Source organism: Hyperoodon ampullatus (assembly GCF_949752795.1).
Source record: "Hyperoodon ampullatus genome assembly, chromosome: 19".
NCBI classification, from domain to species: domain Eukaryota; kingdom Metazoa; phylum Chordata; class Mammalia; order Artiodactyla; family Ziphiidae; genus Hyperoodon; species Hyperoodon ampullatus.
The window spans coordinates 41,066,679-41,092,207 of record NC_136932.1 but is presented as its reverse complement, the minus strand read 5'-3'; the positions used below and the strand labels follow the sequence as shown (position 1 = coordinate 41,092,207).

At 53.7% G+C, this 25,529-nt stretch overlaps 1 protein-coding gene across 4 annotated transcripts; it reads left to right on the top strand.

Moving 5' to 3' along the window:
* Positions 1–1,155: 1,155 nt before the first annotated feature.
* On the top strand, positions 1,156–25,529 carry SLC13A5 (solute carrier family 13 member 5; the record flags this gene model as incomplete). 4 transcript variants are annotated; one of them, XM_079725185.1, is made up of 12 exons in its annotated part: positions 1,156–1,257; positions 7,331–7,459; positions 7,742–7,878; positions 10,235–10,371; positions 11,377–11,542; positions 13,282–13,404; positions 16,656–16,871; positions 17,944–18,044; positions 19,100–19,218; positions 20,889–21,050; positions 24,090–24,227; positions 25,404–25,529. In XM_079725185.1, 12 exons carry the CDS (start codon positions 1,156–1,158, stop codon positions 25,527–25,529), a joined length of 1,656 nt encoding a protein of 551 aa, XP_079581311.1. The 4 variants fall into 4 exon arrangements, with proteins under 4 accessions (XP_079581311.1, XP_079581310.1, XP_079581312.1 ...); XM_079725184.1 differs by having other exon boundaries at positions 10,184–10,371; XM_079725186.1 differs by lacking the exon at positions 7,331–7,459 and having other exon boundaries at positions 10,184–10,371.

The window sequence follows — 25,529 nt, the reverse complement described above, 5'->3', positions numbered from 1 at the left end:
GTTGAAGACAGAGGATACTAATCACTAAGGAACAGGCTGTGGTTAAATCATCAACAGGGGTAGGCCTCCCCCAAAGAAAGCTGCAGAATGAGAAGCCCGGCAGGCAGACGAGGAGAAGGGAGGAAAGAAGAAAGTGATAGGGGTGGTGGTGTCTGCAACCTTGTACCTCCAGCGCACAAAACAGGGCTTAGCACAGAATAGGTGCTCAGTACTTGTCCGCAGGAGGCGGGCCGAGTGAATGAACGACCCTCTCAGGGCAGCCTTGGTTAAGTCCCTTCCTCTCGGGACCCTCGCTTCCCCTGTAGAATGGCAGTAGCTGCCACTGTCAGGAGGGCTCAGTCCGCCTTCCGCGCACACAGTGCCAGCAGGACGTCGGCGGGCTGCGCCAGTGTCCGCTGGAGGGCGAAAGCACGCCGCCTGCGGAGGACGGTGGCCTCACCTCCTCCGCGATCGCTGGAGAGTGCCCGGGATGCGCTGGGTGGGAGAGGGCGCGCTGGGGACGAGTCCTGTGCCCAGAGCAGCGCGGACACTGCAGGGAAGCTGAGGGTGACGGCGCGGGGCGGGGGGGAGGGGGGCGGAGGCCCGCGGAGCAGACAGCGCTGGGCGCGCGGTGGGTCGCTGCGGGAGGCCCCTCCGGGGTGGGAGTGGGAGGGGCAGGAATAACCAGGTGAAAAGGAGGGAGAGGTTGGGGAGACGGATCCGAAAGACTCAGAAACCGCTAGGGACTTTCACCTGGGACCCCGGCAGGGCCCAGGAAGGGCAGGTGCGGATGCAGAGGGGGCGCCGTACGCCTAAGCCGGCAGACTGAATGACCGATCACTCCCGCTTGGCCGTCCGCGGGCGCGCCTGTCTAGTGCACCGCAGAAAAGTCTCGGAGAGCCAGGAGGTGCCAGGGCCCAGACCACTCCTGGAGGGCCCGCCCGAAGCGCTGGAGTCCGTGGGCGCCGCCCGCCTCCGCCCGGAGACAGAGTTGGGGGCAGGCTTGTCCCACCGACCCCGCGGGATTGGCCCTGCCCCGGGGCCGCGGGGAGGCCCCACCATGAGAGGCGGAGTTCCCGCCGCCCCCTCCAACCCCCTGGACTGCGGCCCCTTCTTAAGCCCGTGAAGCTACTGGCTGCCCCTCTCTCGCCTCTCCTGCCAGACTCCCTCTCCGCGATGGCCTCCGCACTGAGCTATGTCTCCAAGTTCAAGTCCTTCGTGATCTTGTTCGTCACCCCGATTCTGCTGCTGCCACTCATCATTCTGATGCCCGCCAAGGTCAGTTGCGTCTCTGGGCAGCCCCTTGGATTCCGGGCGCCGGGTGCCCAGCAGCGGACACCGAACCCGGGAGCGTTAGGTGGAGCGCACGGATTCCTGGGGGCGGGCACGGCTACCCTGGGGCACGGAGGCTCAGGAGCTCCGGGTGCTATGGGAGGTGCCCTGCAAAGAATTCTGACAGGCATGGATCTTGGGGTTCACAGATCCCAGGGCGCAAGAACTGTTTGGGCAAGCACAGAAACCCAGAAGTTAGCACCGATCTTGGCCACACAGCCCCTCTATAGGCTCTGAATCTCCCCAGAGTGCATAACCCGGTCCCCAGGCCCCCCAAGTGCCACCTGTACCAAGAGGGAGCCTGGGGGCTTGTCTTTCCCTTCTTTCTCCTGTCTCTTCCTTTGGGGCTTCCGAGGCCAGTCGGGGACCTACACGAAAAGATCATCTAAGTGAACACTGAGTGCCATCTTTGTCCCTCTCTGGCCCTCCTTTGAGCCTCGGTTTCCCTGTCTATGATCCACATTTCTTTCCAGCTCTGAAACCTGGGGAGCCACAGCTGAGTCAGAAACCTGCCCCCAGCTGAAAGGCAGGTCAGGTTGGCCTGCTTTTGCTCACTGCCCACTGTGGCGGCGGCAGGAGGCGGGACACGGTCCCAGAGCTCACGTCTTGGGTGGCACGACGCAGGGTCTCTGGGAAGCCGTGTCCCAAGCCCTGGCCTCCTGGTGCTCCCAGGAGGGAAGCGGAGAATGAATGGCCTTGGCCACGGGGTGGGGGCGGTGCGGGGAGCCCTGGCTCAGGCCCTGCTGGGCAGTGCGAGGCCTGTTTGGCAGAGGCCCGAGCCCTTTGAAGGCTTTTGGCTGCTGGCTGCTCCTGCCTCATTCCCTCTTTCCACCTTTCACTCTCAGTTCAGACAGGAAACCTCAGCTCCCCCCAGCCCAAGCAGGTTTGGGAAACAGAGGAGCTCTTTAGGGGATGTTCTGAGGGCAGTGCTAGAGGAATGGGGTTGTACTGGGGTATTGGGAAGCCAATCTTTGAGAGAACTGGACATCCACCTTTCACCCATCCTTGTGATTTTATTATTATCATTATTATTTTTTTAAATTTATTTATTTTATTTTTGGCTGCATTGGGTCTTCGTTGCTGCACGTGGGCTTTCTCTAGTTGCGGCGAGCAGGGGCTACACTTCGTTGCGGTGCGCGGGCTTCTCATTGCGGTGGCTTCTCTTATTGTGGAGTACGGGCTCTAGGCATGCGGGCTTCAGTAGTTGTGGTTTGTGGGCTCTAGAGCACAGGCTCCGTAGTTGTGGCGCATGGGCTTAGTTGCTCTGCGGCATGTGGGATCTTCCCGGACCAGGGCTCGAACCTGTGTCCCCTGCACTGGCAGATGGATTCTTAACCACTGCGCCACCAGGGAAGCCCCATCCTTGTGATTTTAGCCAAGCCCCTGCGTTCTCTGGGCCTTGGTGTTCTCGTCTGTACGACGGGGCAAGGTGGTTTGGTTGTTGACATTTTATGGCTTTAGGTGCCAAAAGAGATTATGCTGGTTCCTAGGATGGGGGACGGGGAGGCTGGGAGGAGCCCTTGGGTGGGCTGAACACAGACCCTGGATGGGCCAAGGACAGTAGATCCAACTACAGTGGTTCTTTAGTTTCCACACCAACTGTGATTGGCCATATTTCCTCTGTAGAAAAAGATTTGGGGCTGTTATCATCTGTGGGAGGGCCAGGCAGGAGAGCTGTGATTTTAGTTCTGCTGGTGGGAAGTGGTGTTCCCTGGACTAATTATAGTAGCTTTGCTGACCTTCCTGCTCCGGAAGAGTATGACTGAGACCCCAGCCCCACTCCTGCCCTTCCCATCCCCACACACACAGGTGGCCCTGAGCTGGGACCCCCAACTCAGGCTGTGTATGCATGTCATTGACCTGCCCTGGGAGTGAGGATCAGGCGAGGGAAGAGGAGATATCAGTAAAGGTCATTCCAGGGGCTGACTTCATGTGCTTTCTCTCCCAGTGGTGCAGGTGACTGGGAGCCAGAACCCTGTCTGCTTGTTCTCTCCCTGTGCGCTTGTGTTTTGGTCACCACTGAAGAGCTCCCCGTCCCCACCCACGGCCACAAAGTTTGCAAGGAAACCCAGGGCAGGAGGCAGAGCAGCGGGGAAGCTGGCGAGGACTTGGCAGCCTGGGCGGCACTGTCCAAGCCGGGCAGCGACTCCCAGGGCATGTCACCCTCTGCCAGTGCCCGGGCCCCTCTCCTGCAGGCTTTCTCCTTTTACTCTTCTCCTGCACCTTGCTTCCTTCCTGTCTTCATCTCTGTTCCACTTTTCTGCCTGTTCTCTGGGTTCTTTCTTTAAAAAAAAAAAAGCTTTTTATTAAATTAAAAAATAGATTCATTGTGTTATTAAAGTTATGTGAAAATTCTTATTTTTAAAGTCTGCGAAGTATAAAGTAAAAATGAAAAGACTTTCAAATCCCATAAGACACACACACAGTATGTTCTCTTAGCTACAATTTTCCATTAAGCACTATGTCATGGACGCCCTTATTCGTTAATAATTAGGTAAATAATGAGCCATGGTTTTCTTCAGTTGTGCACTTAACGTATTCTTTGAGCCCCACTATGTGCTCTCCACTGTGCTGGGTGTGGACTTTTAAATCCCACTGTCCACTGCGAGCTCAGCTTGAAGTGCTCCTCCGGCCACATTCTCAGCTGCAGGGAAGGCTCTGAACTGACCAGGAACCGGGCTCCCATCTGCAGGTAGAATCCATCTCATTCTTCACAGTGACCTACCCCGCCTCAGGCTTCTCTAAGGTTGCCTGTCCTATTCTGCTCGCTCCACAACACTCTGGGAACATTCTAGACGAGGGAGGGTCAAGTTTGCTGACTGGTAGTATTCAGGGATGGGGCACCTCCTGGGCCTCCTGAGAGGAGCATGGAGGTGAGAGGGCAGTTAGCCTTTGTCTTTTCTGTTGGTTACTTCTGGCGCCTCTAGGAACTGTCCCGGGAAAACTGGTTACACGTGTCACCTACCGCTTCTAAGTTCAGATAATAAAAAAAAATCACTTTCGGGCTTCCCTGGTGGCGCAGTGGTTGAGAGTCCGCCTGCCGATGCAGGGGACGCGGGTTCGTGCCCCGGTCTGGGAGGATCCCACATGCCGCGGAGCGGCTGGGCCCGTGAGCCATGGCCGCTGGGCCTGTGCGTCCGGAGCCTGTGCTCCGCAACGGGAGAGGCCACAACAGTGAGAGGCCCACATAACGCAAAAAAAAAAAAAAAAAAAAAAATCACTTTCTGTGTGCCATATGTTAAGAATGGGTACTTTTAAATCCTCGATTTACAGGTGAGGACATGAAACAAGCAGGGGGAGGGGCCAGGGTTGGGAGTGGGAGGAGTATTTTATCAAAGACATTGTTGGGAATTGTTCTCACATGATGATAAGAAGAAGGAGAGTGGGCTTCCCTGGTGGCGCAGTGGTTGCGAGTCCGCCTACCGATGCAGGGGACACGAGTTCGTGCCCCGGTCCGGGAAGATCCCACATGCCGCCGAGCAGCTGGGCCCGTGAGCCATGGCCACTGAGCCTGCGCGTCTGGAGCCTGTGCTCCGCAATGGGAGAGGCCACAACAGTGAGAGGCCCACATACCGCAAAAAAAAAAAAAAAAAGACATTGTTGGGAATTGTTCTCACATGATGATAGGAAGGAGAGTGAGTTTTAGACAGTATTACCGTTTTAAAATTCTCTACAGCACACCCTCTTATTGCCCCCCCTGCAGTGGACCATTCCTACCTCTCTCTCCCTTGACACCAAGGCCCAGAGAAGGCGTAACTGAAGGCCACACAATGGCAGATAGCGGACACTGATCAGGCCTGCCCGGTGTCAAAGGCTGGTCTTCTAACCACGTTGCTATCCTGCCTTGAGCCCAGAGGCTTCAACCAGCATTGATTCTCCCCTCCTTCCCAACAAAGGCACATCTGACAAAGTTTGGAGACATTTTTTCTTGTCACAACTGGAGAGAGTGCCACTGGCCTCTAGCAGGGGGGAGCCCAGAGATACCGCCAAACATCCTACCACGCACAAGACAGGCCCCCACCCCCCCCAACACAGAACCAACCCAAAATGTCAGTAGTGCTGAGGCTGAGAAACCCTGCCTTAGACAGTAGGGAGGTGTCCTGGGGTTCTCATGGGCTGCGGAAGAAAGATTTATTTTTATCACTGATAACACCAGTTACCAGTTATTTGTCTGATAATCCAGACAAAGAATGTCTCAGCCTTTGTGTGACGTTCCATGCATATAATATGTGTTATCTCGGGTGGTGATAAACAGTGATTGTGTGCAGGTACGTTTTCCCAGCAGTGTTGTCACAGCCTGTGCTGTGCTGGTCCGTTTCTCTAATCAGCATTTGCAGTGTCCCCGGGGTTTCAGGCCTGTGCTGGATGCCGAGTGACAGGATTCTGCCCCCCACTGCTCACTCCACTGTTCAGTGTTCAATGGTGGGTGAAATATAATGCCAACCCAGTGTGCTAATTGCTGCGGGTGGGGGCGTGCATAGAGGAAGGACACAGACCCAGACTAGGGGCAGCGGTGAACTGAGCCCCGAGCACTCACTCCAGGCCAAAGGAACGGTGTCATGTGTGAGAGCAGCTGTGGGAGGCGGAGCATCTGCCTCAGTTCTCACCAGCGCCCTGGGGTCTCAGGAGCTCGGGGTGGGAGTGGGCATGGGAGATGTGGCTGGAGGGCCCTGTAGGGCCTGCTCCATCACAGAGGGTCTCCCAAGACATGCTCAGGCATTTGGCTTTTGTCCTGAAGGCAAAGGAAGGCTTTTAAACAAGGGAGTGATATGATCCGGTTTGTAAAAAGAGAAAGAGGGAGCAGCAGTGTGGAGTGATGCAAGTGGAAAGATGGTGTTAGAAGATAGCTGTGCTGTACACCTGAAATTAACACGACATTGTAAATCAACTATACTTCGATTACAAAAAAAAAAAAAAAAACTACAGTGAATAAAACAGCGGGAAAAAAAAAGATAGTGGCAGTGATGCAGGCAGAAGATGTGACCTGAGCAAAGGCAGGGCCACAGGGTGAAGGAAGAAGGGAAAGAGGAAGATTTGGGGGTAGAAGCTATAGGTTTTGGAGGCTGATTAAACTGGAGGGGGCTGGAATGAGGGAGAGGCAGAGGCTGGGTGGTTACTAATGATTATAGTAAAAATGCTGATGAAACAGAAAACAACCCAGGGAGGCGGGCATTATTATCCCTATTTTATTAGGCGATGAGACGGAGAATTAAAGTCCTACAGTGAGTAAGGGGCCAGGGCTGCGAGCACTTGAACCAAACCCAGGTCTGTCTCACTCCAAAGCCAAGATCCCAGTGGCTAAGTAGCTAAAGGGTGTGAACAGGCAGTTCACACAAGATTAAATGCGAACAGTAAAGCTTGAGACCCTTGTAACTAGAGAGGCTAATAGACACCAAGACCATGTTCTCAGTTATAATAAAAAACAACCCTGAAAATACTCAGTGCTGGCCATTTTCTGAATGAGCTGGTTTACAACACACATTTCTGGGAGCCGAGAAAGTTGGAGCAGCCTTTTGAGAAGGAAATTAGACAGAGATACCAAGAGTTTGAGGATGTGCTTTGGGGAGCCTTCCCTAAGAATTGCACTTACTTTGTAAGATGATTTAATCTGTAGAGCGGGTCATCAAAAACAGTATTTTCTTTTTTTTCCTCTTCTTCCTCTTTCCTCCTTCTTCCTCCTCCTCCCCTTCCCCCCACTTGCACTCTTCCTCCTTTTCCTCCTTCTCCTCCTTTCCCCCCTCTTCTTCCCTGTGAAGACGTGAGGATGCAAGGCTTGGAGAGGTGAGAGACCTGCCCAGGACCGCACAGCTGGGGGGCAGGGGGCAGGAGTCTCTTGATGATGGGTCCTGTGCCCTCCTCACTGTCCTGAACCTGGAAGGCTGTGCTGACGGGGGCAGGGAAGCAGGGGTTCCCACTGACATGCCACCCTGTTTTGACAGTCCATGCCCTGCTGTCCCGAGCGTTCTGGGTGGGGAGCACGGCAGCAGTGGCTCACCAGGCCTCAGTGCCGTCTCTTCAGTTTGTCAGGTGTGCCTATGTCATCATCCTCATGGCGATTTACTGGTGCACAGAAGTCATCCCTCTGGCTGTCACTGCCCTCATGCCTGCCTTGTTTTTCCCGCTCTTCAAGATTCTGGACTCCAAACAGGTGAGCAGCCCCAGAGCATCCGGGTGGCTTCCTGCTTCTCTCCCAGTGGCTCCTTCTCCGAGCCCTTCTCTGAGCTGCCTAGGACCTGGGGGACTAGGTAATACCCTGTTTGTGGGCTCTCTCTGGCATAGAGACATACCCTTGCCCCTCCATCCCCATTCCAAGCTGCCCTGAAGTCAGCATCTGCTCTGCTCGCCTATCTCTGGGGACTTGGGTGACCCTGAGCCCAAGTAGTGTGTGGTCAGGGGGCAGGCCTGATGGGGCTTCCATGCCATCCTGCAGGTGTGCATCCAGTACATGAAGGACACCAACATGCTGTTCCTGGGCGGCCTCATCGTGGCTGTGGCCGTGGAGCACTGGAACCTGCATAAGAGGATCGCCCTGCGCACGCTCCTCTGGGTGGGGGCCAAGCCTGCCCAGTAATTACCCCTTCTCTCTCTTACCGCAGGGCTCTGCAGTAGGCCCCAGGGCCAGGGAGGGGTGTGTGGCACAGGCCAGATCACCCACAGGCAAGGATTGGCCATGGCCTTACCTGGGCTTTGCAGCCAGGCAGACCCCTGGGTGGGTGGAGGCCGGATCAAACCATGCCTGATACCCCTAGGGGCTTTGTGGGGAAAGCAGGAAAGAGATGGCTCAACTACCCAGCTCAGGGGGAAGCAGAAAGGTCATCCCTCAGAAGCTGGCACATCTGTTCCCTCTGCAAAGCTGCTGCTTGCCCCACCTTTCCCCCATTACTCAGTCGTCTCACCCCTCTCCAAGATCTCCCCTGCCAGTCACAGGCCATTCCAACCAAGCCGTGGAGTTGATATAGCAGAATCACCTGGGTGTACTGAGCGCCCACAGGGCCCCGGGCATGATACCGGGGGCTTATTTACCACCTCATCTGACTCTCACCGCACCTCTGAGGGTTGGGGATTATTCCCATCACCCACGTTCTGTTCTGAGGCAGAGAGGGGTTAAATGGTTTGCTGACGTCACATGGGGATTGGACCGGGCCTGATGGGGCCTTGCCCCCTCTAATTGGGAACTCAGCACGCACCTTGTTTTTGAGGCAACGTGCTCCCTAAATGATGGCGTGACCCAGCCCAGCCCTGGGAAGGCAGGTTGGTAGCTCACAGTAAATCCCTCCTGCTACGTCCTCACGTCAAGGGCCATGCTGGGCTCTGAGCACACAGAGGCCCCGGCCCACCCGAGCACGCTTGGCGCCTCAGCTCCCTGGAGTGAGGGCTTTGTGACTCTCCGACCTGTCACCCGAGCCCCTCCGATGATTGGTTTACAGGGTCAAATCAGAAGCCATTGCATTTTCTAGAAATGTGAGGCCTCAGAGTTCCTGTTTTCAGGATCCTCTGAGTGGTTGGCTTTTCTCTGTCAGCGGGGGGGCCTCACCTGGAATGTGCTGGAGCCTTTTGCTCCCAAACCCAGGGCGCTCACATGCGCTTCTCTGCTCCTTCCTGTCACCTGGCTCCTCCTCCGAGCCTGGCTTCCAGCTGCCCAGGGCACTGCCTGTGCTGGGGGCGGCCTGTATGTCGAGGCCCCCTTGGTGCCTCGGAGCATCATGTTGAAGCCTCATTCATGTGAACTCTGGCCCTCATCCTAGCCTGGATCCCAGCCTATGTACTTATGGGTCCATGAGGTCTACCTGCATGGATACCAGCTAAAGCCCGGTGCAGTGCAGCCCCGAGACCCTTCTTCAGGCAAACAAATTAGTGGCCCTGGGGGGGAGCCTGACTGCAGAGGGGCGTGGGGACCAAGAGGTGGAGTTCCATTTAGCCAACTGCCCCTCCCAAGCGCCTCTTCTCCTGGCCTTGTGCCAGGTGTGCGGGACCCATGGAGAAGAATCAGACCTTCCCTGCTCACGTGCTAAGGAGAGAGCAGACATGGAAACAGTTTCAAATCCAGCCAGCGAGAAGTGTCCTAGAGAAGACTGAGGAGGGTGTGGTCAGCCCTACCTGGTGCGCACTGGCAAGGAGATGACAGAGAAGGGATGCTGCCTGAAGGCTCTGAGAGACCGTGAGGAGTTTTCTAGGCAGATGACACAGGTGGCACAGAGATGGAAGGTGGGGTGTTACACGGAAAGGGAACGTTTTCTGAATCCTGTTTGTGGATCTGGTCCACTGCAGAGCGGAGGGCGGCAAAGAGTGTGAATGGAGGAAGGTGGGGCCGGGGATCAGCCATGAAGGAGGTCCCACCTCCCCAGGGCCCTCCCCGGTTCATTCTACCCCTGAAGGCTGACTCCACACAGCCCTTCTGAACTCATGAGGGGAGAAGTGGGGTCAGGGAGGGTGGGAATCTTCTAGATAGAAGTGGGAAGTTTGGTCTGCCTGCACGCAGGGCTGCTCCAACGCACCCCTAAGTCATATTAGGGCCAATTCTCCACACTAGGTCCGCACAAACTGGATGCTGGTGCTTCCCTTGCTAGATGGTGGGCGCCTTAGAACCACAACTGTGGCTCAGGCCGCCTGGTGACCCGGTAGCCAGCAGAGTAGATGTCAGTAATGTTTGTGGGGGAGAGGCAGAGGAAGGAAGGGAAGGGAGGGAGGGAGGGAGGCAGGCACTAAAACTGCAATCCCCTCCTGGATACCCAAGCTTGAACTGGCCTCAGCACCTTGGCCCTGACCCCTGGCATCCCTGCAGGGGGCACCTAGCCCCCCGCTGCTCCCTAGGGGTTGTGAGAGGTGGGGGGTGGGGGATTCTCCGGCTTTCCTCCCTGCTCCTCCTCTGCAGGCTGATGCTGGGCTTTATGGGCGTCACGGCCTTTCTCTCCATGTGGATCAGCAACACGGCCACCACGGCCATGATGGTGCCCCTTGTGGAGGCCGTGCTGCGGCAGATGGAGGCCATGAGTGCAGCCACCGAGGCCAGCCTCGGGGCTCTGGAGCTGGCAGACAAGGGCAAGGCCGGCGAGCTGCCAGGTGAGCCCCTGGCCAGGGCAGCCTTCCCCTCTGTTGCCAACAGCTTTAGCCACCTCCCTGCTTCCTGGAGCCCTCCTTTTCGCAGGCACATAGAGATATACTTAGAAGATGCTGTTTTCCTAAGTTTTAGGAATGTGATTAGTGCATAAAAGTTAGATCCTTAAGCAGAGCTTATAGCAAGTTCCTGCCCTCCGTTCCCGCCATCACAGAAATGAATACGTGTTGATTTGATCATTCATTTGGGTATCTTTTGAGCACCTACTGGATGCCCCTCAATCCCTTCTAGCCCTACTCATCCTCAGGGAGGCCTCCTCTGAACAGGCCAAATCCCTCCCCACTCTGTTCCCACAGGTACTGGGGTTGGTCATCCCACCTTTGCTTCCCCGCTAGGCACCGAGCTCAGGCGAGTCAGAGAGTGCCTGTGTTTTTCTCTGTCTTCTTCGCTACCCCATCCCCAGGGCCCGGCGTGGGGCCACTCAGGGCCTGTGCTGATAGCCTGATTGCCAGACCCTGGGCCAGGTCCTGGGGCTGCAGAGATGAAGCAGACACACTCATATTGTGAAGCCCGGTGGGATGGAGTCAAGAGGCCCCTTGGATAGTTCATCTGACTTGGGGGAGGCCAAGGGTTGCCATTAGCCAGACACTGAGGGAGCGCAGAAAAGGGAGAGGCCTTGCTAGGAGGAGAGGACATCTGGGATGGATTTGGACCCCTCCCTCCAGACGAAGGGAACAGCGTGAGCAAGAGCAAGGAGGCAGGAAAGAAAGGAGTGTGTCTGAAGTTGCTGACTTTGCTCGGGAGTGCTGAGGAGCCTGGGGCTGGCCGAGGGACGCAGCTGCGGGGGGCACGTAGGGCCGGATAAGAGCACTGGGCTGGAGGCGGGGGACACAACCTGGTCGGGGAGCCAGCAGAGCTGGCATGCCTGGGTCCTCAGGTCAGCGGCAGGGTGAGGAGCTGGGGCTGGGCAGGTGGTCCCCACTGTGCCCACGGCAGTGTGCCCACTGCAGGGAGCCAAGAGAATTGTGAAGGTCCCTCCACGAGGCAGCGGGAGGTCGACAGGAAGAACATATGCAAGGCCATGACCCTGTCCGTGTGCTACGCAGCCAGCATCGGAGGCACTGCCACCCTGACCGGCACGGGACCCAACGTGGTGCTCCTGGGACAGATGCAAGAGTGAGTTGCTGGCCATGCCTTTTTTTTTTTTTTTTTTCTGGTATGTGGGCCTATCACTGTTGTGGCCTCTCCCGTTGCGGAGCACAGGCTCCGGATGCGCAGGCTCAGTGGCCATGGCTCACGGGCCCAGCCGCTCCGCGGCATGTGGGATCTTCCCGGACCGGGGCACGAACCCGCGTCCCCTGCATCGGCAGGCAGGCTCTCAACCACTGCGCCACCAGGGAAGCCCTGGCCATGCCTTTTGGGGACAATAGTTGGGGGGGGATGGGGTTGGAGGGGCCCACCCACCTCTCCCTCCTCTTCAGTTGGGCCCTGGAGCCTGGATGGGGGTGGGGGCCGCCTGGCAGGGGTGAGAGGATGGGCTGCCATCAGCCTCTGTGGTGCAACCTCCCTGCACATGCTCAGGACCCCACAGCGTGGGAGCTGATGTCCACAGACCGGGTTGCTTTCTGCTCAGAACAAGTCCTGCCTTTCTTTCCTGGGCTCAGGATTCTCACTCAGACAGGGAATGTGGATTGAACGTGGAGCTAGTCATGGGAATTGACACTGTAATCCGAGAAGCGGGGTCCTTGGTTAAAACTTGTAGAAAATAGATGCCCCTAAAGATGCTCCCCTCAAGGCTGGCTCACGACCTCGGTTGTTAATGGCGATGGTCCTATGACACCCAGAAAGGTTAGAGGTTAGGTCACCTGGTGCCTCACCGGCTCTTTCACTATGGCCCCTCTAATTGCCCTTGAGGGGCATGTGTGCCCCTGTGAGGCTCCAGGTGGACCATGGGGTGGTTTAGAACTTTCCAGCCTTGGCCACAAAGGGACCCAGGCTTTGAGGACCCAGTTCTGTTCTTGGTCTTGTGCCCGGTGGCGCTTGGGTCACAGAAGTGAGAGGAACCTGGGCCCTGCCCATGGGATACTCGTGGGCAGCTGAGGGTAGCAGACACCCAGAGAGTTCTGGCGGGTTGTGTAAATGTGTTAATGAAGATAAGTACAAATTGCAGTGGGCACAGAAGGAAGGAACAGAAGTACGACGGTGCCCGTCCTGTGCAGACAAACACCCTGGACAGGGGTCGGGAGGGCAGCGGGGAGTTGAGAAGGGCGGGCCTGCAGACACTCGAGATCGAACAAGCAGACTGTTTGGCTCCTGCGAGTGTTTTCTGTAATGACAGCCTTATGGTTTGCCCTGAAGTTCCTCTGGGCTGAATGGGAAAAGCTCTGTGGCTAGTTTGACACCCTTGGGCTAAAGGGAGCAGTGCCTGGGGTTGGGGGTGGAAGTGACCCTCCTCCAGCCCCCAGGAAACATCTTCTGGTCCCACCCTGGGAAGCTTTTGAGATTTGATTTCCTAAGGGGGGGGCTTCCCTTGCAGAAGCCCACGGGGTGAGGTTCTGAGGCATCTGTGGACCCCCTGGAGCTGTTGGCCAAATTATGTGTGTACCAAGGTGTATTTTTCTGGACTGAAGGGCCGTGCCTTTAATGAGCTTCTCAGCGGGGTGTGGACCTCCAGGAGGGGCAGTGGGTCACTCCTCAGGTTTGCCTTGTGCATGGCCGTGTTCTGGGGCCCCTGCTTGACTGGGGTAGTGCTGAGTGATGGGTGTGGGCGGCTGGACTTCAGGAGGAGGAGGCCCCCGCTCCAGACCACCTCTCAGGGCCCGGCTGCTGCCCAGCCTCCGCCCGCAGGGTCCGGCCCGCCCGCTCTCCGCAGCTCAGTGTCTGGCAGAGATGTGGACCAGCATTCTTCCCTTCAGATTGTTTCCTGACAGCAGAGACATCGTGAACTTCGCCTCTTGGTTTGGATTTGCCTTCCCTAATATGCTGATCATGCTGCTGCTCTCCTGGCTGTGGCTCCGGTTTATTTATATGAGATTCAAGTAAGTTTGAGATGCTTATGGAATAGAGGATCTAACCATGCGTCGGCTCGAGAGTCCCTCCTGTCTGGCCCTGAGCATTTCTCCAGCCCCACCTCCTGCTAGTTTGCCCTCCAGTTCCCGCTACCCCTGCTGCTCACCGTGCCTTTGCGCGTGCTTTTCCCTCTTCCTGGAATGCCACTCCCTGCCTTCCTACCTTCCAACCTCCTCAGTCCTCAAGGCCAGTTCAAATGCTCCTTCCTCAGCGACACCTTTCCCAACTCCCCCCACCCCCATTCTGACGCTGACGGATTGCCTGCTCGCCGTTCCGGACTTCCCTGGGCACACCACGCCTTGCCCCTTGGCACCTGTAGTCATGCTCCAGTGCCATCCCTCCCCCGACCTGAGCTCCTCTGTGGCCTGCGGTAAGTCCTCTCTGACCCCTACACCCGGCCCAGCTCCCAGCCCAGGGAGAAGGAGCAGGTGTGCCGTCGTCAAAGCAATGAACAAGCAGCTTTGTTCTCGGTGCCAGTCAACACTGCTGGACAGACTTCCACTTGGCTGCCAGTGTCTGTCAGGCCAGGTCACAGCAGACCTCCTGATAATATCCAAATCAGTCCAAACCCAGATTTACTGAATGCTTACAATGTTCCCAGCAGCGCACAGCTTCTGCAAAGTTTACCTTCCAGTTCCCAGCACACAGCTGACCAAGAGTCAACCTTGACAGCAGCCAGACTTTGGACAGAAACCATGATGTGTGGCTGACAAATACCTCAAAATGTTGTTGTCATTTTTAAATGCACAAACTTATCTCTGGTGTGAAGGTGACCCTCTCACACTGGAGTATAAAGTACCTAGCTGTGAGCCATGTGCTCTGTGCCTTAATTCACATGGCGCTTGAGCCCAACAAAAAACAGAGGCCTATGTGGCCAAGAGATCTCAGAGCTGAAAGGTAACAGCGTGCACGAAGACTTGTGAGTTAATGGGAAAAAGGGGCACTTTGGTTAAGTTTTCTCCTGAAGGAGGAACTGTTTTGAAAAGTGCCGTTAAAAAAATCTCTGTCCATAATCAAAGCAGCCATAATGATGACATAATGGTAGCTGTAGGCGTTTGTGCACACCCCACCCTGCCCGGTGTCCGGGCCCCCATGTGAAAGGGAAGCTGCTCCTATGGGTGCTTGGCTGCACAGTTTGAATCCCTCATCTGGTTGGTCGTGGAGAGCAATGTCAGGGTCATTCCCTCCAGCCTAATTCAGAAAAACTGTATCTTCCTGTGTTTATGGGCAGCTTCCTAGGCCACATCCAGCCAAGGGAGCCACAGACCCTCCCAAGACCACCCAGGACCCTTGGGATATTCCTGCTGGCTTATACCCAACTTTCCTCACCAGGCTAAGCCCTGAGTTAGGGATGACGGTTCTTCTGGACCCCTGCCACAGGGCTCGGGGTCCCTGTGCCCCTCCTGCAGCACATTGACCCAGTTCATCATGCACCCACCCAGCTTCCAGGGCCCCCACAGGAAAGCTGGATCCATTTGCCTGCATCTCGTGCCAGCCCAGCGGTCACCAGACGGATTAACCCAAAGATGAATGTGAAACCACTTAGTGTAAGAGGGACCTGAAGGCCTGGGGGCACCACTGCAGGGGGCCAGCACTGGACAACTGCATATATGATGCAGCCCCCAGAGTCTGCAGCCAGTGTGGTGTCGGGATGTGTCTCCAGCATCAGACATGGGTTGGGCAGCTACCAAAGTCACCCCTTATCCTGGAGGCCTGAAGCCTCTGGTCCAGCCTCCGAGTCTCGAGAATGACAGGTGGCAGCAGATCGGTAGTGGGTGGAACACAGACTCTCTCATGCCAAGGGGGCAAGGACAAAGAGGCCAGCTCCCACGCCAGCAGAGCCATCCCCATGCTGGACGATCTGGAGGGTGTCCTTGGCAGGTGACCCTGAGGACAAATGTCCTTGCCCCTTGTCCAGAACGGAGATCTTGGCAGGCTGTGCAGACCTGAGTCCCCATCACCGCCACTTCCTTTCCTAACCCCTGAGCACCGCGGGAAGCTGTGTCCCAACCTCCTTGAGTCCCTGCTCTAGGCTGTGCCCCGTGCCCTGCATGGCCCTCACCCTCTCAAGGGTGGTTGCCGTCCAGCCCTGGCTTCAGCATTCGGCACCTCAGCACGTATTCCATTAACCCCTGTGCTCTTAGGAAGTCTGTTTTAGGGTCCCAGGAAGGACTCCCACATGGGAAGGCTCTCTAGGGATAATCCTCTTGGCCTTGCCCCCCACCTTCAGGCTGACGGGGGCTGGAACGTGTGACTGGAATCCTCAGCGGATCCCTCGGGGTTGGCATCCTGTGTGCCCGTGGTCCCAGTCAGCCCCTCCCCAAGGCTAGGTACCCTCTATAACTCCTCAGAGATCCCTCCTCCTTCCTGCCCCCTCCTGCCAACACTCCCCAGGGAAGTCCTGCAGGGTGCCCTGGGCAGGCGTGTTGGCCAACGGGCACTGGTTCCTAGGGAGTCCATCCAAGAGCAGGACCTGGCTGGCTTCCCTCCTGCCTCAGCCACAGCTACTATGAGCCCCAGAGTCTTCTGTGTCCTTAATCCTACATGTCAGCTCCTTGCAAGGCAAGCACCCACCCTGTCCCTGCCTGACCCAGTCTGCTGGGACCTGTCCTTGTTCCTTGTGTCCTCTTGAGCCACCTGCTGATGGGGACTGGCATCCTGGTACCATCGAAGGCAGCTCCAGGCCGCAGTGGGAGGAGGAAGACGGAGCATGTGAAGGAGCCTCGGCCCCACCTGGAGCCGGTTCCAGATTTCTCACGGCCACCCCCAGATGTCAGCAGCCGCCGGTCTCTAGGCGACTGGCACCTGCCGGGACCCCCTTGCCAGCAGTGGTCTCGGGTCTGCTTCTTTCTGCTTCCGACGCTCCTGTCCATCCCCTGTTCCCTGTTTCGCTCAGCCTCCCACCCTCCTGGCCATCCTCTCTTCCTACCTCCACTGTCCCTGACACCCGACCTGTGCCATCTCAGGTTTCTTCTGGGGGCACCCTGGGGGCATATGCTGGGACCATAAAAGAGAGACTTTGCCCCACTATGTCCTGTGAGGTACGGTAGGCAGATGACAGAATTGGGGAGTGGGAAGGGACTTGCTCGAGGGCCCCCGGGTGACAGGCAGCCCTGTGTGGCTTTCTATCATGTTCTGCTGCCCAGTGTTCACGCTTCCATTCAACCAGCCCTGAGTCAACCAACACGCCCCGCCGTCCTCTTGTCTTCGCATTCTCTAGTATTAAAGAGTCCTGGGGCTGCGGGCTGGAGAAGAAGAGTGAGGAGAAGGCTGCCCACGAGGTGCTGTGGGCGGAGTACAGGACGCTGGGGCCCCTCTCCTTCGCTGAGGTCAACGTCCTTCTCTGCTTCTTCCTGCTGGTCGGCCTGTGGTTCTCCCGGGACCCCGGCTTCATGCCCGGCTGGCTGTCAATCGCCTGGGTGGAGGGCAAGACAAAGTAAGTGGTTCCCCCCACAGCGCCCCCCGTGGCTCTGCCCCTTTTCTGTCATCCAGCTCTGGAGCACGCTGCTGGTTTCTGGACTCATTTTCGTCTCACCCGTCTTCCTGACAAGCTCGCAGATGTGTCCTTGAGGCCCCTCTTGCCCCAGGAGGCTGGCAGGGTAGCCAGGCTGTGACAGAGAGAGGTCGGTTGGGCTAGGACTGGGGCTCTCAGTGCTCTGGTTTCCAAGTCTCGGATCTGCCATCTTTCCTTTTTCATCTTTCTTCAGATCCGGGTGAGTCCCTCTGAAGACACACATTCTGGGGTCCAGAAGCTTCTTTAGACAGAGACTTGGCAAAAGGGGGGATATGAAGTTTCTCTTCTGGCTAAGATGCTATGTGGTCAGAATAGATGAAAGGTTGAGAAACATGCATATCCTAGAAAGGGCAGAAGATGTGGACAGGGAGATTGCTGCCTGTTACTGCTTATTCCATTTTGAAGGTCTGCTTGGGGTGGCCCCAGAGTCCTTGTGGTCACCCTGGTGAACCCAGAATCCCAGAGAATCTGGTTGAGAAGAGCTCATGAAGTTCACTTATGGAGCAACACAGACAGAGAGGGAAGTGAGCCGCTCAGAGCCCCTCAAAGTTGGTGGCAGAGCTAGGCCAAGAACGTGGGAGTCTTGGTTTCCAGCCGGGATTCAGTCTACCTCACCCCTCCTGATCTTGGCCTTTGGGGTTCCAGTTTTCTTTTCTTTTTTTTTTTTTTTGCAGTACGTGGGCCTCTCACTGTTGTGGCCTCTCCCGTTGCGGAGCACAGGCTCTGGACGCGCAGGCTCAGCGGCCATGGCTCACGGGCCCAGCCGCTCCGCAGCATGTGGGATCTTCCCGGACCAGGGCACGAACCCGTGTCCCCTGCATCGGCAGGCAGACTCTCAACCACTGCGCCACCAGGGAAGCCCCATGGGGTTCCAGTTTTCTTACTCAGATGAGCCTGTTTCCTCATGTGGGAGCATTCAGACACAGAGCAGGCTTGTTGCATGACTGTCAGTGTAGCCAAGATGGGCTAATCCCATGTGCTCTTCCCTGCCCAGGTATGCCTCCGATGCCACAGTGGCCATCTTTGTGGCCATCTTGCTATTCATTGTGCCTTCGCAGAAGCCCAAGTTCAACTTCTGCAGCCAGACTGAGGAAGGTAAGGCTCCTGTCCTGGCCTCCCATTCATCAGGGTTGGGGCCCCGGCAGCAAAGGATCTCCATGGTGTTCCCTGGGCCCGGGAGGGAGAACATCTCACCCTGTTGAAAAGGACTGGCTAGATTACAAAGTCTGGGCACAGCGTATTTTCCAAGCCTTCTCTGCATGTTGTTTAGTGCAAAATCTCCTCTTCTGCTTTTTAAACATTTGAAATCTTATTTTACAACAGGAACAGAAAGAGATTTCATATTTCCCATAATGCCATCAGTATTTTGGGGGTTTCTCTCTCCCTCCCAGTCTTCATTAATATGCATATATATTATATGGCTATAATCAAAACACACATAATTTCAATCCTGTTTCTTTATTGGTTTTTGTTTTCATGTTTTTGCTTGTGGTTATGCTAGAAACATTTCCTGCTATTGCCACAGTCTTCAAATTTATTTTCTCTAATAACGGCATTATATTGTAACGGGGGCTGTAACCATTCCCCTGTCATGGAGCATTCTGGCTGTTTTGAATTCTTCATTATTATGAATTAATGTTTTCATGAATATAGCTTTTTCTTTGAGGGTGTTTCTTCTTTAGGATAAATTTCTAGCAGTGATTGCAGCTGGGGTAAAAGAGTATATATGTCTTCAAGACTTTTTAAATGTATTGGTAAATTGCTTTTCAAAAAGACTGCACCAATTTATAACACTAACAGGAGTGTATAATAAATAGCTTTACCATATCATGTCTTTACCAGCAGTGGGTGTTGTAGTGATTACCGTAAATTTTAGCTAATTTACAGATATGAGATGGCACTTATTGTCCTTGCAGGCTTTTATTCCCTGCATTAGATCTGTTTTATCTCTTTTGCCTGCTAATGCTGCTCTGGGTTATGTATGGGTTTTTTTTTTTTTTCCTGGCCATGCTAGGTGGCTTGTGGGATCTTAGTTCCCCAACCAGGGACTGAACCTGGGCCCTCAGCAGTGAAAGCATGGAGTCCTAACCACTAGACTGCCAGGGAATTCCCAACGTATGTGTGTGTATGTTTTTATCATCTCTTCTCAGAAAGGAAAACACCATTTTATCCACCTCCGCTGCTGAATTGGAAGGTGGCCCAGGAGAAAGTACCCTGGGGCATCGTGCTGCTCCTGGGGGGTGGCTTTGCTCTGGCTAAAGGATGCGAGGTAACTTCTCCACTGTGGGCTGCCTAGGGCCCCTTCCTTCACCAAGAGGGAAGCTGAGAACTGCTGCACCCCTCCTTCTCGGCACCCCAGCCCTGTGCCTGTGTGTTTCTTTGTCTGTCTTCTCCATGTAACTGTTCATTTCTTGAAGACAGGGCCTCTGCCTAAAAAATTAAAATTTTTTTTTCTCTAGCTAGGTATGTAGTGACATAGGAGGAGAGGAAGAGCTTTTGGGGGAAAACACCCCAAAATGCAACTTTCTTACCTCCCCCCTTCCCTGATAGGGAAGAAATGAGCCAGAGGGAGGGATGCTTGGTGCTGCTCTCCTCTGTCCATCCGTTCATCCATCTATCCAGGAATACAGCGTAATACATAGACTTGGTCTATCTTATTATTGCTGTTTCCTCAGCATCTAGGACAGAGCCTGGCACATAGTGGGTACACAACTATTATTCTGATGAACAGATCCATCCATTTAGTCACCTCTCCATCCCTCATTCACTCATTCATTCGTCATCAAACCTTCCTATTATGTCTGTGTTAGGTCAGGCACAGGAATTACAGAGGAGATTGACATATGGTCCCTGTTCTTGAGGATTTCACAGCCTAGAGAGGGGGGCATGTTTGGAAGAGCATTTCAGAAAGAAGTGACACATGAGTAAAGAAATCAGCCTGTTATATCCAGCTGAGGAACAGCAGACGATAAGGCTGGTGAGGCTCACAGAAGCCACTTCACTGAGGGTCAAGATAGGGAGTGTGGACCTTATTCTGAAGGTGGTGGGTAGCTACTAAAGGGTTGAGGCCAGAGAGTAACTTGGTCAGATCTGCACTTGGGAAAAATCTCTTGGATGTCTGAAGTGGAGGCCTAGGCCGGACAGGGGTTGGGGAAGACCCAGTAGATGCTCCATAGCCTTCATCTAACACAGGCTCAGAACACTGGACTCCATGGACCACTGTCTCCTTCTTGAAACTCCTTCCTCCTTTGGTCCCCAAGACATCATTTTCTCCTGTCTACTTCTAACTCTGACTATTCCTGCCCTGCCTCCTTGGTTTACTTTTCCTCTGTTCTCCGTTAAATATGAGTGTTCCTGAAGGTTCTGTCGTTGGCTTCTTCTTTGTTCACGTTTCAGTCTCTCCCTGGACAATCTATTCTTAGCCTAAAGCCCCAAATCTAAATTTCCAATTTCTGGCTCAAATCACTCTCTTGAGCTTTAAGAACTGTGGGAGACAGAGAGGAGATGATGGACATGAGATGTTTTAGGTGACATGGTGACTGGGCATAAGAAATAAGGGGGACAGAGACCCCAGGATGACCCCCTAGCCTTCTAGGTTGGACACTAGGTGAGTCTAGTCACTGGGCTGGGGAGCCCAGGGGGAGCAGAAGATGAATTCAGGTTGGGGCATGTTGGGTCTGACATGCTCATGGGATATCTGGGTGGAAATCCAGACAGCAGACCAGCTGGGCTGGAAATGAGGATTTAAAAGACAGCAGAGTGAGGATGGAGATTGAAATTGTGGGTATGGATTAGATCACCTATGGTATGTATGCAGAGAGAGAGAATCAGAAGTGAGGGATGGGCTGAGCTCTTTGGAGACAGATGAAGGTCCCTCCAGGCTCCGGAGGAACTGTGAGCCACGAGCCCTGTGGTGACTGCCCTCCCTGTATTTCCCAGGCCTCGGGGCTGTCAGAATGGATGGGGAAGCAGATGGAGCCCTTGCATGCTGTGTCCCCAGCAGCCATCACCTTGATCTTGTCCACACTCATTGCCGTGCTCACTGAATGCACAAGCAACGTGGCTACCACCACCCTGTTCCTGCCCATCTTTGCCTCCATGGTAAGTAACTCTGCTGGGGGTGATGACCCTTAGTCATCATTTCATAGGAAGCTGACCATATCCTGGGTCCCTAGAGAGGCAGTGACATCAGGGGCCCAAGCCTGGCCAGGCTCTGGAGACCTGGGTCCTGAGCCCTGATCCAACACAGATTTGTGTGCCCTTGATGGCCCTGGGCCTGTGCTCAATGCTTCGCTGTTCTTCGTATCCTCCACGCTGACCAAAAGTGCTAAGCAACAACCAGGTGCCCTAAATTTATTTATAAATGTAACAGATTATTTCTCAAGCTGGGGAGACAGGGCTTACACCAAGGATGCCATGGGGGAATGATAGAGGGTCTCTCAGAATATAGCACAGGTGAGCAGGAGGCCTGCAGGACAGGGGGACACCATTGGCTGGAACCCACCAGGAAGAGATCTTGGGGGAAATGGAGCCTGGGAATGGTGGGAGGGAGAGGACGCTCTGGGAAGATGGAGTAGCCCACATAAAGGAAATGAAGTGCATGACTGAAAACTCCCAGAAGCCTTGTTTGGCAAGCTCAGGGATTGGGGATCAGTGGGCACTGAGCCCAGAGAGGCTGTGGGTGGTGGTGGATGGGGATGCTGAGTGCCAGGCTAAAAAGCTGTGTTCTGTGGGTAAGCATGTTTTTGAATTGGGACTAAGAAGAAAGCAGAGCTTACAGGAAGCTCGAATGTGACCTTCTCTTTCATTTCCTTTTGTCATTCATCATTTGGCAGTACCAACCTCAAGGTGGTACAGAAAGAGACCGAGGTTTGGAGTCAGAAGACCTGAGTTCAGGTTGTGAGATCCTCAAACCCGTCACTCGAGTTCTTTCCCCTACTCTTGTGCTGAGGGTCAAGAAGGATGAGGCCTATGAAAACCCTCTAGAGATGCAAAATGAGCCGGGGAGAGGCTGGGGCTGTCATTCTGGAGTTGGGAGGACAGACTTACAAAGGCCTCAACACAGGATTGAAGTTGGTAAATTTTCATTCAGTTGCCAGGGTGTCCACGTGTATAAAAAGCAAACCCAAGTGATTTTCTCCTTTTATTCCAAGAGAAGATGGAAGTGTTAGAAAGAGCAAGGTGGCCCATCTCCCCCTCCCCTAAGCAGGCTGCCCAGGGTGAAAAGATGCCGAGGAACATCTTCTGATGCTGGTCGTGCCATAGTGAGGACTCCTTCCCCTAGCAGAGGCCTGGCTTTGTCACCTCCAGACACTAGTCAAATGGGGGTCTTCACCTGAGAGGGTGGCCAGGCCCTTCGAAAACAAGCTTTTCTAGAATCCGAAGCCCCGAGTTAGATTCCACACAGACCTCACACTCCTGCCTCAGCACCCACCTGCAGGCAAGGGGAAGGTGGTGACCCCCCAGCTGGGTCACAGAGGCACATGGGGTGCATACACCATGGGGAAACCAGGAAGCAGACTGGTTCCTCTCAGTTACTCCTAGAGGGAGTGTAACTGGCGCAGCCTTTTCAGAGACCTGTTTACCCATGGGAACCATAACCTGAAACCTGCTCATACCCTTTGACTCTGGGAATATTTTTTTTTTCCAATAAAAAAAATATTTATTTTTTCCTATGGTTTAGAATATATCAATACAGTGATACATGTATATATGTTATAATAAAACTCCCTACATTAAAAGTATATGCTAAAATACTTTCCTGACAGTGGTGAAAATAAAGAAAATTGGAGGCCATTGGTAAAAAAAATATTATGTACATATTTATATTTTGTGCATAGAAAGGTTTAACATATAAGGTTTGTGAAAATAAAGTGACAAGGATTTAAAAAAACCCAACTGCTAAGAGATTACACCGGACTCTGGGAATTTTATGTCCAGGAATCTGTATTAGGAAAATCATCAGAGATGCCTACAAGCTTATATTATAAAGATGCACATCAAAGAATTATTTGTTATAAAAATACTTCCATAATAGCAGGGATTGGTGAAATAAGTTATCATATATTCATACAATGTAATACTATCAAGCCATTTAAAAAAAATCACAGTCCTGAAGGTTATTTCATAAAATGGGAACACGTAATTTTCAAAGCTGAAAATGTGATACATACACATAGCCAGAAAATGTCTAATAATACCAAAGAGTATACAGACCCTTACGCTCTAGCTTCCTCCCTAGAGACAACTCCTGTTATTAATTTCTTAGGTATCTTTCTGGACGTATTACACATGCACACACAGACACAAACACTCTCCTTTTAAACAAATGGCATTATTCCATGGTCCTGTTCTGCACCTTATTAAATCTAATCATATATCTTGGAGATCCTTCCATTGTTAGCACATAAGACCTACTCAATTCTTGTTTTCAGCTGCAAACTATTCCATTGTTTGTATATATGCATTTTATTTGACCGTCCTGCTATTGATGGCTGTTGAGTCTGTTTCCTGTGTGTTTTGCTGTTACAATATTGCACTGAACATCTCTGCATATGTGTCTGCTCTCATGTGCCAGTAGATCTGCGTGATAGATTATTAATTTTGATATTGACAGACATTACAAATTATTATATCATTCATTCATTCAACAAATATTTATGAGCATCTGTCTACTCTGTGCTAGATGTGGCTGAATTTTAAGCTTTAAACAGATGGATACCAAATTTCATACACAAAATGATCCCAAATGTGTATAAAAACACATACATACAGAGGCACACCCACAGGTGAGAGACGTGGTCCCTGCCCTCTAGGCTCTCTCTGTGTCAGGACAGACAGACAGACATGTGCACACATGGGCTGCAGGAGTGCCCAGCATGGTCTCTGGCACATAGTAGGTGCCCAAGAAGTATATGTTGAGTGAATTGAGGGGGTTCAGAAAGGCTTCCCAGTAAGTTTAGCCTTCAGGGTCCAGCAGAGTTATCATCCAGATGTGGCAAAGGGTAGAGGAGCCAGCAGGACAAAGGCACAGAGGTGGGAATGTACACAGTACATTAGGGAAAAGCTTTTCAGAGTGATGGTCCCCAGGAGCTTTTGTTTTCTGCATCTGTGACGTTGTAGTGCTGTGTTTTTCCCCAGTCACGTTCCATTGGCCTCAACCCGCTGTACATCATGATCCCCTGTACCCTGACTTCATCCTTTGCCTTCATGTTGCCCGTGGCCACCCCACCTAATGCCATCGTGTTTTCCTATGGACACCTCAAGGTTTCCGACATGGTAACGCAGCCGCTTTTATTCACTCCTATCAGCTATGATGCTTTTGTCATGAGGGATGCCCCATTTATTAATGACCTGTGGTGTCAAACAGTTTGGGACCAAATGTCCAGACCTAACTCATTATTTGCATTTATATGCAGCTTTTTTCTTCTGTTTTGACATGATCTCTTATTTCATAGACTGTTCTGTCTCCCAAAGCTGAGAGGTGGGTTACAGAATCTCCCACCTGGAAGTGCCCGAGCAGCCACCAGGGGAGCCTTCACTGAGCACTTGGAAGGGGTGAGGGTGGGAGTCCCACATGGACAAGATGGACTTCACAATCTAGTAAGAACCCATGAGGACAGTCAGGAGGGGCAAGGCTGAGATGAGGGGAAATGTTAATGACAGCCAAAGAGATTGACAGAGGTGTCTACAGACATGGAAGCAGGCAGGGGGAGAGACACCACTGCCTGGGAGCAGATGCTGCCTTGGAAACAAATGCTGCCAAAGGAGGAACTCTTCAGTTCTGCTTTGGCTTTATCCCAGCCTCCGGTGGGAGGAGGGCGGCTCTGCAGCTCCAGAATGGGGAGAGGCAAGTGGGCAAACAGGGGAGGCCAGGAAGGCGGGTCCCTCCCTCAGCCCAGTCAGGTGTTAGTTAACTCAGAGCCTCCGCTGGGTATCTTTGGGACTCCATGGAGCATTCTCACACAGAGGGTGGGTCCCAGAAACCAGGAATTGCAAACTCAATTCCAATCCCTAGTGAAAAATCTGCCACAGGGTGTGAAAGCAATGGTTAGTGAGCACCCAAAGAACGCAGAGCAGGCCCTAGAAAGGCCAGCACGTGCCTGTGGGACAGTGAAGGCGCTGGGGTGAGCGCTGGACCTGGAGTCAGACCCGGGCCCCTCCAGTAACTCCCTCACCTCCCTGAGGCCCAGTTTTCCAAACGTCCCAATGGGCCTGAAGAGCCCACCTGTCCTGCCTGTTTCCCAGGCTGCTTTAGCAGTGGTGATTCTTACTGGACACGAAGTTGCTCTGTCTGGGGGGTGGGGTGAGCACAGGGCCTGGCCTGGGGACGGGAGGCCCAGCAAACAGCCTTTGTTCCCTTCTCCCAGAGTGCTGGTTCCCTAGGCCCATTCACCTTTGTTCTGACAGCCTGGCAGACCCGAGGGTGCTGACTCTGACCCTGTTTTTTTCCAGATGAAAACAGGACTAATAATGAACGTCATTGGAATCACCTGTGTATTTTTGGCCGTCAACACCTGGGGACGGGTCATATTTGACTTGGACAGTTTCCCTGACTGGGCTAATGTGACAGCACATTGA